General features: G+C 43.6%; 1 protein-coding gene across 1 annotated transcript; it reads right to left on the bottom strand.

Moving 5' to 3' along the window:
* Window positions 1-4838: 4838 nt before the first annotated feature.
* TBX19 (T-box transcription factor 19) lies at window positions 4839-17440 on the bottom strand (the record flags this gene model as incomplete). Its single annotated transcript, XM_083500873.1, has 7 exons — window positions 4839-6326; window positions 7770-7905; window positions 9472-9660; window positions 13048-13109; window positions 13455-13516; window positions 14708-14842; window positions 17180-17440. The coding sequence occupies 7 exons, from the start codon at window positions 17438-17440 to the stop codon at window positions 6083-6085; spliced, it is 1089 nt and encodes a 362-aa protein (XP_083356999.1). The 3' UTR covers window positions 4839-6082.
* Between the last annotated feature and the right edge of the window lie 2 nt (window positions 17441-17442).

Raw genomic sequence — 17442 nt, 5'->3', positions numbered from 1 at the left:
CCCCGCAACGGGGTGAGCTCCCGTTGCTCAGTCCCAGCTCCTGCCAACCTAGCAGTTCAAAAGCACATCAAAGAGCAAGTAGATAAATAGGTACCGCTCTGGCGGGAAGGTAAACGGCGTTTCCATGCGCTGCTATGGTTCACCAGAAGCGGCTTAGTGATGCTGGCCACATGACCCGGAAGCTGTACGCCGGCTCCCTCGGCCAATAAAGCGAGATGAACGCCGCAACCCCAGAGTCGGTCATGACTGGACCTAATGGTCAGGGGTCCCTTTAAGCCTGTGTCTGAAACCACTCCAAGTCTGCAGCCCCACTTTTCAGCCATGCCTGCCCCCCCTGCCACTTGCACACAATCCACTCATATGCTAACCCCACACATACATTGCAAAATCTAAGCACTCCTTTCACCTTCCACCCATTTATGTAGCCACCATCCCCTCCTATTCTGCCACCCATTTTGTACCCCACTTTCATCTTCACCCCCATTCCCATGCCTTCTCCTCTTTCCTTTTGGCACCCCCACCCATATTTTCACCTTCACCCACTTTCCCCTCACTTCTCCTCCCTTTTCTCAGCTCCCCCCCCCCCTCATTTCCATGCCTCCTTATACCAGGTGAGACTACTGGTCCATCTATATACATGTGAATATTCCTGGGGAAAGATTTTTAGAGTAAGTCTGCCACCTAGGGGCTGAGATGTTGTATAGTTCTGTGTCAGCCTAAGACCAGTATGTACAACAACAGCAACCTTAAAGAGAAACAAATTTATTGAGGGTAAGATTTCATGGACTGGGGTCCATTCATCAGATGCACAAACGTCAATCCTAAATGCCTAAATCTGTAAACACGGCTTTTGGAAGAATAGAAAAGGAGTATGGTCTGAGGGAAATAAAATGCCGAAAGGTCAGTGATACAGTGGTACCTCAGGATCCGAACGGGATCCGTTCCAGAGCCCCGTTTGCATCCTGAGTAGAACGCAATACTGCGCATCTGCACATGCGCAGGTCACGATTCGCCGCTTCCGCGCATGCACGTGACGTACTTTTGAGCATCTGCTCATGCGCGAGCGGTGAAACCCAGAAGTAATGCACTCCGTTACTTCTGAGTCGCCGTGGAGCATAACCTGAAAACGCTCAGCCTGAAGCACATTTAACCTGAGGTATGACTGTAATTACATAAAGGCAAAACAGCTACAGTGACAAGGCGCGCCGGGTTCCACCCAACATTGTGGGGGCCCAGCACCCGTGTGTGACGTCACACTGTGGGAGGTCACATGGGTGGGTAACATCCTGTAGGTGGGTAACATCAGCATGATGCCACAATGGCCAGTTTCTCTCTCCAGACAGGCAACCTCTGCATGAGATCACAATAGCCAGTCTCTCTCTGGGGCAGAGAAGCGGCGCTGGTGGAAGCAGCCCACTGCTACATCCCACCTCCATGGGGGAGAAATGGTCCCGACATGTCCTTCCATGTGTCTCCCCCAGTGAGAAAAAGACTCTGCTCACATCTTCCTTCCTGCTCCAATGAATGGGGAAGAAAGCAATGCACCTTCGTTCTTCTACTGCTGCCTTTTCTCAGTGAATGACTGAGCAATGTATCCCCATGCTCATGTTGCAACCCCAGAGAGAGCCTGGCGATTGCGATCTCATGCAGAGTTGCCTGCCTGGAGAAAGAGGCTAGCCATTGTGGCATCATGCTGGTGTTACCCTCCTAAGGAGATACACACACCTCCTGCCCACACATTGGCCACCACGTTAATGAGAATGACACTCTTTGCCTCCTGGGCAGAGTTTTCTTACCTTACCTAATTACTAAACTGCAAAATAAAAAAATTCCTTCCAGTAGCACCTTAAAGACCAACTAAATTAGTTCTTGGTATGAGCTTTCGTGTGCATGCACACTTCTTCAGATACACTGAAACAGAAGTTGCCAGATCCTTCTATATAGTGAGAAGGTGGGGAGGGGTATTACTCAGAAGGGTGGTGGGAATGGGTGATTGGCAGATAGCTGAGATGAGCCTGTTGACGACTCTTAATGACTGCAATAGGTCTTACAGGAAAAGGCAAGGGGTGAGAAGGTGAAAAATGGCTTAGTCATGTATAATGAGATAAGAATCCAATGTCTTTGTTCATACCAGGTCTCTCCATGGTTTTAAGTTTGGTAATGAGTTGCAATTCAGCAGCTTCTCTTTCCAGTCTATTTCTGAAATTCCTTTGTAGTAAAACAGCTACTTTGAGATCTTGTATAGAATGTCCTGGGAGATTGAAGTGTTCTCCTACTGGTTTCTCTGTTTTGTGATTCTTGATGTCAGATTTATGTCCGTTTATTCTTTGGCGTAAGGTTTGGCCTGTTTGTTTGAGTATAATTTTCTTTCAAGATCAAATCAATATAAGCCTATAAGCCGGTGCCTACTCTGCCTGTTTGGTAATCCAGCACTGCGGCCTCTCTTTGGGAATGAGAATGCCCCAGAAAGCCAACTTGAGAAGACTTGAGCTATTTTATTAGAGAACAATGGAAAATGGATATCCAGCAGTCCAAAGGGGAGGAGAGGGAAATGAAGGGAAAAGGAGCTGTCTTGTCCTATGTCCTGTCAGGCTTGTGCGAGCAGGACAGGAGGCAGGTGGTGGTGAGAGCAGTTTTCCCCCCCTCCTATACTGTGGTACCTTGGTTCTCGAACATAATCTGTTCTGGGAGTCTGTTCGACTCTTGAAACTGTTCAAAAACCAAGGTGCTGCTTCCGATTGGCTGCAGGAGCTTCCTGCACTCAAGAGGAAGCCGCGCCGGACGTTCGGCTTCCGAAATACGTTCACAAACTGGAACACTTACTTCCGGGTTTGCAGCGTTCGGGAGCCGATTTGCTTGACAACTAAGCCATTCAATAATCAAGGTACCACTGTGTTTTTAATAGAATTTGCACTCTCATTGATTCCAGCTGGAGGATAATAAAATCTACCACCTGCAGGGTTGGTGTGCATTATTTCCCCCCATGGCAGAGAAGGGTGGCTTTGGAAGTGCAGTCTTTCCAGGAGCAACAGCTGTGGTCCAGAGCTTTCTGCAGCTTCAAGGAAGACGCCTACAAGGACAAAGGTCTCTCTCTTGCCTCAGAGGAGAGTGAGCTGTTGCACTCGGGTCCTCCTTTCAGTTTTCCATAGGCATCTGGTTGGCCACGGTCAGAACTGGATGCTCGACGAGACAGGCCACACCCAGCAGCCTCTGCTTACATTCTTAAGATCTGAAAAATCCCATGAACCTCAGGACGCCTTCACAGGGACCTTCAGATTTCAGCCTAAAACTACATGCTTATTTTTGTTTTACTTAGCCTACCCTTCCTCCAAAAAGCTGGGGCAATGGCTGTGTACAAGGTTTCCCCTATCATCCTCGCAAAAACCTTCTGCAGTACGTGTTTTCCTGTGCACTGACAGGAGTGGGTAACAGGCCAGGTTGGGAGAGCAGCAGGAGAGAGAGGCAAATAACATAATAGCCGGAGAGTGGCTGTGATTTTCCACCTTGGTTTTCTTGTTTTTTTCTTTTCATAAACTGCTTTGAAGTATTTTACAATCAAGTGGTGGTGTAGAAACCTTATGAAATAAAATAAATAAATAGGACTTCCAGGACCTAGAACAAATGTGAGGTCAGCCTCTTTTCTCCAGAGGAACTAAAACTAAGTCGCAAAGGCAGGGAGAAGTGCTTTAAAGGGCAATTGTAATTTATCTATAATGACTATGCACTCGTGCCACAGTGCCATGTCTACTTTTAAGTACAAACACTGTAGTCTGTGAAAGCTTAAGCTGCAAATACACTTGTCAGACTTTAAGGTGCCACAAAACGCTTCGTGTTTTCTCTCTCTCTCTCTCTTTGGTGCAAGGGATTCCTACCAATATCCCTCTTCAACAAGCCCACCAGTCCTTCAGTGTTTCAAAAGGGACCTGTTGTTCCCTTACAGTTTTTCAAACCAGACAAAGGGTGGAAGTGGAGGTGAATGGAGAGCGTGTTGCAAAGTTTATTCTGGCCCCAGAGAATTGGTGCCTGCCTTCTGGAACAACGTACGCCTTGTAATATGTGAACAGCAGTGCGAGAGCATTTCTGTGTCAAACATGCTCTGTGAAGCTGCAGCCTGCCAGTGGCACCAGATACAATCGCTACCATGTGCATGTTGTTGGATTAAAAACTGCACTGAAGCTGCTAATTCTGTGCTAATGTGATGCATTTCCCAGGCCATTCTCCAATTAACGTGTAAGAAAAATAAGGTGTGAAATATTTTTGGGGGGGAGCATTCCTTGCAACTTACAAGCTTATACCTCCACCCACGTAATATGTCTGGGGGAGAAAATCATTTTACATTTCTCTTATTCTCTCTGGCTGGCACCTCCTTGTTAGTGATGAGCTCAGAGTTGGCATCTGCAGCCTGCGGAATGGCCAATGTTATTTCAGGTGTCCTTCTTCTGCACAGGTGTTACAGGTAGAAGAAGCTGATAGGTCTTCTACCTAAGAGCATTTGCAAATGTGAAACTAAAAATGCTCCCGTGTCTCATTTTTTGTCATTTATGAATGTTGTTAATGAGCAAGCGAATTCAGAATGCAAATTGAATACCTTTTCCTCTTTCTTGACATATCAGTGTAAGATGGCACATTTAAGGTGGCAATCCTATACCCAACTGAGCTGGATGTAAGCCCTATTTGACCACAAGAGATCTTACTTCTGAACAGACATTATTGGATTGCAGTAAGTTCCTTTATTTCTACTAGAATCAGGTAGAAATTCAAAAATAATATTTTCCATTTTTATTACATCCAGCCAAGACATGTTAATTCTCAAGAAGATCATGAAAACACACCACAAATCTCTTGGATGGTGAACTCATCTGCCACGGAGTGTATTCAACATTTAGCAGTGTTAGAACATGATGGCATTCTTCATGCATGAACACTACATAGCAATAGTAAAAGAAGTAACATTGACCATATTATAAAGTTGGAGATGGATGATCATAGGACTAATTTGTGCAATTTTGCCCTTCCCTGGACACCTGCTCATATTGACCAACTTCAATGTGTGGTCATGGATTAGCAACTGATTTATTTTTGTGACTGAGCCAAGTGAAGAAAAATAAATGAAGTGATTGCCAGTAGCTGTGGCTGATCATCTGGTTGTGCACATGGCTTGTTAATGAAAATATGTACGATTGCAAGTCCACAACTTGCATGAGTGCAGCCGTCATAAGAACATAAGAGCCCTGTTAGATCAGATCAATGAAGTCCAACATTCTGTCCACTGTGTGAGCAGAATAAATCACACAGCGAATCTTCCATATAGGAGAACAGCATATAAGGCCTTTACAAAGCACTTATAAAAGTATTTTTATAAACACCAAAAGAACTCCAAGCATTACAAAAAAATAGATTTAACATCTGCTGGATGAACTTGCGGATGGGAATACAATGAAAATCTCCCCTCTCCCAGGTGGGCATGCTAAGTGTTGCTCACAACACGAAGAGACACAGTTCCGATCTTAAAGCACTTACAACCTACATTAGACATTCAAAACAGGGATGGTTGAAGAGAATGAGCAGAATAGGTTCATATTTTCACCAGTAGGTTAGTTCAATGAGATATATCCTTACTCATTTGGTCTCTCTTATAGCTTAAACTCTGAAGAAGTCATGGCAATGTCCTTTCAAGAGACAGTGTTCAAGCAGAGCACTGTGATGTAATGTCTTTCAGTAATGAATAGGTTCCTGAGAAACCATCTGACCTATATGAAAATAGATTGAAATAATTATAAGTTCTATGTCTTCTTAGTGAGAGTCTTTCCTCCGCTCTTATTTGACATGACAGGTAGCAAGAGTTCCTCATCGGGATTTGTTTTACTCTGTGCCTGTAAGGCTGGGAACTGTAACAGCAGAGGGGGTCTCCTGGTCTTCTATTGGTCCTACGATACTTGCCCAATTCACCATCCAAGATTTCAAGATTTGGAAAAGCCGGCACATCACTAAACATGTTCTTTTCTTTGCTGCAAGAATGGCAGCCTTAAATCCTGTTCTGTCCAGGGTGTTACCAGGCATTCTTGCACTGCCCAGTGGTCCTTTAAAACGAATGGGAGGCTACAGATGCCCAGGTGGACTCTGTTAACCTAGAGAAAGTGGGCTCCAGTTGTGCTTCCATGCTGCCGGCAACTGTACCCTGCAACGGAATTGAAGCAGAGGACGATGTGGCAGGCAGTGCAATGTTGCTTCTCAGAAATGGTCCAGGAGGGCTGCTGCTTGCATCACTCGCAAGGTTGGCCACATTGAGGGCATTGTTGCTGACTGTCCATAGGCATGGATAGTGGCTGAAGCAAAGCAAAGCAAAAACAACAACACTCAACAGTTGAAATTTGCAGTGGTCTCTAGGGCTGCTGAGGGACGCGGGTGGCGCTGTGGGTTAAACCAAATAGCCTAGGACTTGCCTATCAGAAGGTCGGCAGTTCGAATCCCCGCGACGGGGTGAGCTCCCGTTGCTCGGTCCCTGCTCCTGCCAACCTAGCAGTTCGGAAGCACATCAACAAGTAGATAAATAGGTACCGCTCCAGCACGGTACAAGTAGATAAATTGGTACCACTCCGGCAGGAAGGTAAACGGCGTTTCCGTGCGCTGCTCTGGTTTGCCAGAAGCAACTTAGTCATGCTGGCCACATGACCCAGAAGCTGTATGCCGGCTCCCTCAGCCTATAGAGCAAGATGAGTGCCGCAACCCCAGAGTCGGCCATGACTGGACCTAATGGTCAGTGGTCCCTTTACCTTTACTAGGGATGCTGGGTGTAAAGCACTTCTTGCAGTAAACTAGCCAGCCATTAGCCCTAAGTCCTTTTGAAAAAAATCACAGCCAAACAGAAGCAATGGAAATCTTTCAAAAGGTGCAATTGCTCCTTTTATTAAATAGCGTGCTTTATGTCCTACTGTACAGAGGTCAGTCTTTCATTTGAAGGACTGTCCAGTCAGTTTAAATAATTGTAAGAAGCAAAAGCAAAGATCTTGCAGCTGCCTGTCAACAACTTGTACCTAGACAGCGCACTGAGCAGACACACAGAACTCCCAGTCAGTTTTCACCCAGTCTGCTCCACTATGGTGGGTAGTATTGCATTTCTATTTAATTTATTTCTAAGTATGCTCCATGCATATAAATTAGGATAGGAAAAGATTGTGCAATTGCATGTCCTCTTTTTTTGACCAGGTGTAAAGGCCACCCACTATTGGCAGATTTTTTGTCTTAAAGTTATACATTGTTACTTCATTGTTTTACAGTGAGATTGGAATCCATAGTCTCTACTGGGACCTGGGTTCATGCAATTTTTGAATCCGTTCTCATTCTGCCACCTCGCATGCCATCCTTCGACCTAAATGGAATATTCCGCTGTCTACAGCTACATCCAAGTGAAAATTAGGACAGAAGGTAAGGCTGGGATAGAGCCTTTCGCCCTACTGTACTGGTGCTTCACTTCCAGGCCATTTCCCCCCATGGAAAAACTGAATCCCTTCCTTGCCATTCCAATTGCTACAAACCACTCTACAATCTCAGTATTCTACCATCTCATTCTGCTGCATGTGTAGACCACACCTTTACCCATTTCCTCCACAATTTTGTGGAGAAGGTTGAAGAAGAGACTTGTTCATCTCCAGAGAGGCCATTGTCATACATGATGGTTCTCCAAGGGAGCTGTTACACCGAAAGCTGCTAAGGTTGCTCGGTGGCTACTGCTGATACTATGGGCAATTGCAAATCAATGGGGTGCTTACCTCGGACCCGGGGTGGCCGTACCACTGTTGTGAGGCACTGGGAGCAAGTTGCCATGGTGACTGGAGGGTACTGCAGCCCAGCCTTCGTGGACCGATGGCACTTGAAGATCATTGTTGCTGCTTTCTATCAAATTCACTTTAGAAAGGGAAGTAGAAGTTGTTAGCAACAGTGACATGTTTCTAACAAAATTATTTTAAGATGACAAATTAGAATGCATTTGTTTATTTGTTGTTGAAGCTGCTTTGAGACCCTGCATTGAATGTCCTGGAAGATTGAAGTATTCTCCTACTGGCTTCTCTGTCTTGTGATTCCTGATGTCAGATTTATGACCATTTATCCTTTGGCAGAGGGTTTGGCCTGTTTGTCCAATATAGAGAGCTGCTGGCATTTACTAAACTGAAAACTATGGAGAGACCTGTTCTGAATAGAGATATTGGATTCTTGTCTCATTATACATGCTAAAGCTATTTTTGGTCATCTGCATACTATCCCATGCTTTTTCCTGTAGGACTAATTGCAGTCGTCAATAGGTTTACCGTACCCATTGAGTCAATCACCCATCTCCTACCACCCTTCTGAGAAAAACCCCACCCAACCCTCTCACTATATATAAAGGTCTGGTGACTTCTGTTTCATTGTATCTGAAGAAGTGTGCACGCACACGAAAGCTTATACCCAGAACAAACTTAGTTGGTCTCGAAGGTGCAACTGGACTATTTATTTATTTATTTCGACTGCGTCAGACCAACACAGCTACCTACCTGAATCTAGATTCATGGAAAGCTAATAGCTCAATATATTTGTAATTTGTCTAATCCTTTTTTAAAGGCACCTAACCTAATTGCCACCCCCACATCTCAAGAGTTGAGGGAGAGTATTGCAGAAAAGAGATACCTGGGATGCACTCATGAACTTGGGAAGGGGAATTCTTTGAGATCATAAATACCTTTGCCCTTAATTCAAAAAAGAAATAGGAACCATTTATCCATGTGTGGAATCAATAAGTTCTCCTAGGAAAACTCTCTCAGTTTATATATATATATATATATATCAATGCAAAATTACAACAAAAAATACAAACATTGAATCCAAAATAATACTAATACAAACAAGAAAGAAAAACAGAACACAAAAAAGAAAACAGAAAACAAAAGAAAAATCACACATCTACAAATAAAACCATATCTTTATTCTAATCTAGTCATTTCCATACATATACACATATTGACTTCCTTCCTTTGTTCTAAGACCTCAAAAATTTTACTCTTTCTAAATTGTTGTGTCTAATGTAGATCTTTATACTTTTTTTACGCCATTTTTTTTCTTTTACCCTGTAAAGCATCATTCATTACATAACCAATATACTTATTCCAGAACAATGTTTTTTCATATACTCTTTAGCACATCCCCATTCTTTTAATAATTTCGGGTCCGATTGCCCCCTTATGAATGCTGTGAGTCTTGCCAGATTTATATATTCACAAAATTTAATTTGCCATTCTTTCATTGATGGAATTTTTCTCCCTTTCCAATTTTTTGCTATAAGCATCCTGCCAACAACTCTCTCGGTTTCTTTGCCTGTTGATTTGTACTTGTTAACATTTGAATTGTAAATTGTGTGCTTCCTTGTTGTTGTTGTTTTTCAGGTCGTTGCTCTTTCCCCATAAATAGTTTTTTTAAAATGTCAGGCCAAGAACTTACCTGTTGGAGAGTGATTTCTTTGCATGTATGAAGCAGGGTATGGAACAGCCCTATGTCCTCGAAGGGCCGAATAGTGCTCACAGCCGTGGTGAGAATGGGCAGCAGGCAGAGGAAAAGTCCCACCATACTGATAGCTTGAACTTCCTGCTGTGCACATGGCATCTGGGTTGGAAATCAACCAGCCACCCACTAGAGAGAAATTAAGAAAAGAGCATTGATCAAGGAAAATAACAACAAATGACAATCTCAAAACCCCTTTCTTTGCTTCTGTATGTGTGTATCAACCAAAAATGTTTCAGGCTCAAAGAGCGGGGGGAATTCTTTTAGTTTAAGATAACCAAACAGCCTTAGTTTCACTGTCAACAGAAAGCCAAGCCTTATGAGGAACTCTCTCTCTCTCTTTTAAGTTTCTCTTTTATTTATTTAAACTTTTCAAGTTTATACATTTCACTTATTTTATACATTTCACTAATTTTACAATCATTTTGACATTTCAAAACTTGACTTCCCCCTTTCTGCGGTTCCTTAAATTTATTTGTAATACCTTCTGCATATCCAAATTAACATAATTTACGCATTTATTCATCTTCTTTAAATATATACTCTTATAAAACTGCAGGTTATTACAATAATCCTGCCAATGTTTTTATCTGTTTATAATTTATCTGTAAATATTCAATACACCATTTCCATTCTTTTGTAAATGATTTGTTGTCTTGATTTCTTATTCTTCCAATAAGTTTCACCATTTCTGCATATTCCATAGATTTTTGTATCCATACTTATGAGGAACTCTTGAGGGAGTTGGGTATGTTTTTAGCCTGGATAAGAGGTGACTGAGAGGAGATATGACAGCCATTTTCAAAAATCCAAAGGGTTGTCACATGGAGGATGGAGCAAGCTTGTTGTCTCCTACTCTGGAAGGTAGGACCCAAACCAACGGATTCAAGTTACAAGAAATTATGACTCAACATCAGGAAGAACTTTCTGATGGTAAGAGCTGTTTCACAGTGCAATGGACTCCCTTGGAAGGTGATAGATTCGCCTTCACTGGAAGTCTTTAAGCAGAGATTAGATGGCCATCTGTGATGGATGCTTTAGTTGAGATTCCTGAATCGCAAGGAATTGGACTAGATGATGCTCGGGGTCTGTTCTATGATTCTAAATAAAAAAATTCCTTCCAGTAGCACCTTAAAGACCAACTAAGTTAGTTCTTGGTATGAGCTTTCGTGTGCATGCACACTTCTTCAGATAGTATCTGAAGAAGTGTGCATGCACACGAAAGCTCATACCAAGAACTAACTTAGTTGGTCTTTAAGGTGCTACTGGAAGGAATTTTTTTATTTTGACTATGGCAGACCAACACGGCTACCTATCTACTACTATGATTCTAAGAAAACCGTAAGAATCTGCTAATGAAGGAAGTGCAACCAGCTTAAAAGGTAAAGGGTAAAGGGTCCCCTGACCATTAGGTCCAGTCGTGGCCGACTCTGGGGTTGCGGCGCTCATCTCGCTTTATTGGCCGAGGGAGCCGGCGTACAGCTTCCGGGTCATGTGGCCAGCATGACTAAGCCGCTTCTGGCGAACCAGAGCAGCACACGGAAACGCCGTTTACCTTCCCACCGGGCAGTACCTATTTATCTACTTGCATTTTGACGTGCTTTCGAACTGCTAGGTTGGCAGGAGCAGGGACTGAGCAACGAGAGCTCACCTAGTCACAGGGATTCGAACCGCCAACCTTCTGATCGGCAAGTCCTAGGCTCTGTGGTTTAACCCACAGCGCCACCTGCATCCCTGCAACCAGCTTAGCATGCTGGTAATGAAGGAAGTGCAAATGGCTTAGCATGCAAGCAGCACACAACAGAAATGTTGGGGACAAAATAAATAAATAAGCAGCAAACAAACTGTTGTGGGTAGAAGAAACCTTCTGGTTATATGTCATCCCATCAACAACCAGATGATATCCAGCATACAATGCCAATCAAAGGAGGTAGAGCTGGGAGCGGGAGGGGAAGTACAAGTCAAATGGTAGCTGTTGAAAATAGTAGTAATGTTCCTGATGTTAGAAGGTTAGTTATCCCACCAGAAGCCTTTCTGGTACAGTCATACCTCGGGTTAAATAAGCTTCAGGTTAAGCACTTTCGGATTGTGCTGTGCAGCGACCTGGAAGTAACGGAACGTGTTACCAGTGGCGTAGCGTGGGTTGTCAGCACCCGGGGCAAGGCAAGTAATTTGCGCCCCCTAACCCATGGATTTGCGCCCCCTAACCTGTGGATTTGCGCCCCCTAACCCATGGATTTGCCCTAACCCCAGATGTTGCGCCCAGTGCGGCCGGCCCCCCCTGCACCCCCCATGCTACGCCACTGGTTCCAGCAAATAGACTTTGTAAAATAGAAAATTAAGTTATAAGTAAGAAAAGGTCGAAATTTAAGGCAACACTACGTTTAATTTTAAGGTATGAGCAATTGATAAAAATTGTTTTAAATTTAGAAGTATAATATTTGGAAAGTACAAAATAAGGTATGAAACAAGGTAATAATTTGCTGACATTCTTATTATAAATAATGCAGGGTAAGGAGATGTGAGGAAGTCCAATCAGTTATATAAGAAAAGTTGTACTGAATGGTTGGTTATATTTTTCTCTTTTTTCTTTTTTCTTTTTTCTTTCTATATGGCTCTTTGGTATTTTGGTTCTGGCTTTTTGGTGTAGGGATCTTGTATTATGTATTTGAAAATTTAATAAAATATTTATAAAAAAATAAATGAATATTTTTATGGGTGTGGACAATGAGGAGCGTTTCTTATGCTTAATATCTGCAACACATTGAGTGCTCGTCCAGAAAAGTTGAGACTCACCCTCCAGTGCTATGCTCATGAGGCGCTTTCCTTCTCGTTGCTTAGGACTTCGTAGCAGCGGGGGAACCGCCAAAAAAGCCCCTTCGGGCGCACGGGAGGAGCGAGCCGCCCGCTTTCCCGCCCTCGCCGGCCTCCTGGGGCGCACGCAGCGCTCGCGCCCTCCGCAGCCCGCCCAAACGCGCGCCAATGCCGGGCGACGCGCCCCCTCCGGGAAGCGCGACGTAGGCGCCGCTCCTGCACCCGACGGCCTTTTCTGCAGGGCTTCTAGCTGCAAGCGAGTGTGCGCGCAGAAGGCGGCGCCTGGGCTGGGGAGCGCGCAGCCTCGTCCTTTCCTTTGCAGCCAGCACTGTGAGAGAGAGAGAGAGCCACCAGGACCAGGTAGGGGCAGAGAGCTCCGAGTGCGCCCCCAAAAATGTTGCGCCCGGTGCGGCTGGCACCCCTTGCACCCCCCACGCTACGCCACTGCGTGTTACTTCCGGGTTTCGCCACTCACGCATGCGCAGACGGTCAAAATGGCGTCACGCGCATGCGCGGAAGCTGCAAATCACAACCCACGCAATCGCGGGTTGCGTTGGCTTCAGGATGTGAATGGGGCTCCGGAACGGATCCCATTTGCATCCTGAGGTACCACTGTACTAACCACTGACAGATCAGGTTGCTGGAGCCAATTGGTCATTGGCATTCCCAAATAGGACAAAGAAATCAAAAGGCAAAACTTACAGTGAGAATATGTGATGTGCTGACTTTCAGAGATAATATCTGAAGCATCCTTAGGGTGGTTTCTGAAAGATAGTATTATTAAGGTTATTTCAATTCTAGCAAAACTACGTCCACACAGATGCCTCTCCATTTAATTATGAAGTTAATTGAGTACCCTTGGTCTGATCATTATTTTTCAACCTGACTTACTTTTTGTGAGGGGAAAACAAGAGGGAAAGTCCAGAAGGTTTCTTGTGGGGAGTTTGGGGTACAAATGTTGTTATTGTTTTAATGCCCCATCATCACAGTGCACCTTACATGTTTATTCTGTCAGCAGAGCAAGTAGCAAGCCTGGGGACGATTATCTGAGGTCATTCCAGGACAAAAGGGCAGCAGGTACAATGAGGCTTATTAGGAAATAAATTCACCTTTCTTTTGCATCCAGAAAAGCTTTGGCAAAGGGGTTGTACTTGATCTTGAGAGCTGTTATCTTGAGTTTAAAAAAAGAAGAAGAGTTGCGTTAGCAAGAAAATTTGACGTTTGACAATTGATCATCTGAAGCCTGCCATTTTCCAGAGTAAGTTTTGCCAGAGGCAATCACTCTCGCGGAAACTTGCATTCTATTTTAATCATGTAGTTATAAGTCAGTGGGTTCACTATTCTGAAGGACTGCCCTCTTATGAAGCAGTGGCATTTAGTTTGCTGCTGGAAGAAAATGAATTATAGGCCCCGAATTTCTGTTCCATATGCTGTTGGGCAGCATCACAGTGCCAACATTCACAGTGTCCTTAGAGAAGCCAAAAAGATGGTTAAAAGGCCACAACAACATGGATAGAATTTGCTTCTTTCTCCATTACATTGTATCATTAAAATAAGCAAGAACTAAAGCCTTTTCTGGTGTTTAGGGGAAACACATGTGACTAAAAGTGGGCAGGGTGGGCGGACATGCACACACAAACAACCTCCTTCCATTCTCCCAATGCACATTAATGCCACTTCTGACCTTCCATGTTCAGCATACAGGTCTTGTGGTTGGGTGAACATGCTTAGAAACCTACCCATGATTGGGCACCTGGGTAACACAAGGTTTCTGTTTGCAAGGAGGATTCTAAGCACATTCACCCAATCACACTCAAAATCTACTTTCAGACCTTCATATTGGACTTAGGAAGATGTGTAGGGAATATACACAGGAACATTGATCCCATATACATTTACTTCAAAGGCCAAAATAGGGCTCAATACTTTTCCCCATAGGCTACCTGCAGGAGAGAGAGAGAGAGAGAGAGAGAGAGAGAGAGAGAGAGAGAGAGAACACAAACTAGGCACAGAATAGGTCTAACAAATTCTACATTAAAAAGATGAGCTCTTAACATAAAATTGATCATCCAACTATGAAAGTGGACAGAACAATAAATAAGTGGAAGTGTCGCATTTTGATGAAGGCTGACTATTGTTGTTCTATATTAAATTGTTTATAATCATTTATATTCTGCCTTTCTATATGATATTCAGGGTGGCTTACAATCAAGATTAAAATATAATTTTAACCAAAAAAAACCACCCCTTTCATCCTAATTTTAGCATTTAAGTAGGGAAGCATATCACTGGTTTTAGCGTACACAATTATAGGGTTTTCTTAAACAATTCCCAGCTGTTTTGATGTTTTATACCCACCTACCTCTTCATTTTGGTAAGCAGTCACAGCTATGAACTGAGTTTCAGGAAAGGAACAATTCATTACCATCCTGTGTGGGCCTCCAACTCGAACAATATGAACTTGCGGCTCATATTTGTGCAGAGAATTCAACATAATCTGTGGCAAGAAAAAGTGAGGTAGAGATTGACCAGAAATAATGGTCCTGATTCAACAAAAAAACTAATAGTGATGAAGTCTCATTGAAAGCAATGAAACTGAAATGAACTGAGACTGGTTGGTTCCTTTGGCTTCAGTGGGGCTTAGGCAAAGTCTGAATTAGCCCTGGATCAGGTCTAATGTCTTATTCAATTCCAGATCATTAGCCTGCATCAAAGGTAGCCAACATGGTGCCCTCCAGATGTTGTAGACAACATCTACCATCATTTCCCAGTTAGCATGGCCAATATCCAAGGATGCTGGAAGTTGTAGTTCAAAACATCTTGAGGGCACCATGTTGGCCTCCCCCTGGCCTACATGGCTCTATGCACACATGTGTGAAAAGGAAGCACTTCTGAGGCAAGAGAGAGAGAGAGGTTGGAGAGCTAGCTGAAGGAATTATGCAGCACAACGTATCTCTCTTGGAATCACTCAGATGTGTGGGATTCTTTTTGAAAATAACAAATATCAGTGGCCCCGATCACCTCAACTGCCTGAAAAACTAGGCAAACCAAGAGGGCCGTCCCAATGCATTGCCATACTATAGGAGAAAAAGAATGTAAATTAGCTGTGAATGATTCAGTCCTGATATGTGGGCACCCACTGGTCTCTCAGGCTTGTATGTGGGGAGGCCACGTGGGGGCTCATTGAAAGTGGGGGCATCACGCACGAGGCACAGTATCCTTGTGATAACATGAATCTCTAAATGCATGAGAGCAGAGTGCTGACAAAATCGCACTGGTGGATACTTTCCTTGCTTCTGTAATGTGCTTTGCTATGTACAAACTTGTAACCAAAATAATTTTATGTGGTTATATTTGTTGTTTGTAATATTTAATGAAAATAATAAAAACAAGTTTTGGAAAAAAATTAATCGCCCCCCCCCCCCGCCCATTAAGACCACTAAGTTCAAGAAATATAATTATCTAGCTGCACCACCATAGCAACAAAAACATGGGACTACAGCACTGTATGAGTGTTTAGGCACCACCACAACAGCTAAGACATCTGTATTGCAATTTACATGCAGCTACTATCTATCACTAACTATTTAGAATTGGAGCTACTTAGGTTCTCTTTATTCCTTTCCATGACTGAACAATCTTGTACTTAGGATATACCGTATTTTTTGTTCTATGAGACTCACTTTTTCCCTCCTAAAAAGTAAGGGGAAATGTGTGTGCATCTTATGGAGCGAATGCAGGCTGCGCAGTTATCCCAGAAGCCAGAACAGCAAGAGGGATTGCTGCTTTCACTGCACAGCGATCCCTCTTGCTGTTCTGGCTTCTGAGATTCAGAATATTTTTTTTCTTGTTTTCCTCCTCCAAAAACTAGGTGCGTCTTGTGGTCTGGTGTGTCTTATAGAGCGAAAAATACGGTAGGCTCAGCATTCGGGAAGCCATGATTCCATTTTCAGGTTTGCTACTATTCCGCTGTGTGACTGAACTGGCAAGCCAGGAGTCCTCTGTGCCTCTGTTTTCTTATCTGATGTGATACTGAGCGCCATTTCCCACTTCATATCTTTCTCAGAAGGCTAGATTCATTAAGATCCTGACTGCCTGTGACCACCAACAAACTAGAGCATACAAGCTTGAAAGTTCACCCGTTGCTTGCTAATGGGTTTTCTGACAGTTTTGTTCCAATACAAGAGTTCTGCACAAAACAAGTCAAAGGCAAGGCGTAACATTGTTTTTAATATGCATCTAACGCTACAAACAGCCCAACAGAGCCAACTTTCCTCTTTGCATTTTTAAGGGTCTCGGAGAGAATGCCACTTATTTTCTGGTACAGGTACATGTTTTCTATTATTATTCCCAAGGCCAAAGATGATTCAATGGAATATTGATAATTATCATGAAGCAAAAGCAAGCACAGTAATTATTTCATTTAGGAGAAGCCTTTTATTCGAGTACCTGACTATTGCCAACATTCCACTTACGCACCAAACGGCATGGGGGAGAAAACAAAACCTTAATACCCACAATCATTTCCCCCTTCTCTGAAGTCCTGCGTAAAAACCTTAACACACAAGAAAAAACTATAGGGGGAAACATCCCTGATGGTTAAACCACAGCGCACTCTGTCTCTCTTAACATCAAGGAGTCCATTAAAATCTGAAAGCCCCAATTAAGACCTGTTTATTCCTGTTTACATTTGGACTCCATGGAATAATTGGCATCTGTGGGTGAAGAGGCCTCTAAGGACCCTTCTAATTGCGTAAATGCACCCTTGATATTTCTTGATTGGTAGAAGCCTGAAACCAAAGCCAACAGGCATGGAGGAAACAGGGTGCCATACCTGCCCATTGCCATTCAACTTGTTGGTAAGTTTCACTTTACTGAAAGATACCGCAGCCTTCATCCAGTGCGCCCCAAAGTTGGGAGAGTCTGGGTGGATATAGACACAGCTGTGATTCGACGGCTCTGGCTTTCCGGCTGGGACCCATTCTCCATTCACATACTTCCAGCGGTGGCTGTCAGTCGGAGCAAAATCAAGCAGGAAAGAATACATGGCATTGGGATCCAAGCCCGAGACACTGATCTTTAAGACAGGGAACATCC

The sequence above is a fragment of the Podarcis liolepis genome (genome assembly GCF_965112155.1).
Source record: "Podarcis liolepis genome assembly, chromosome: 4".
Classification (NCBI taxonomy): domain Eukaryota; kingdom Metazoa; phylum Chordata; class Lepidosauria; order Squamata; family Lacertidae; genus Podarcis; species Podarcis liolepis.
Note: the sequence above shows the minus strand (reverse complement) of the source record. Positions and strands in the feature narration are given on the sequence as shown.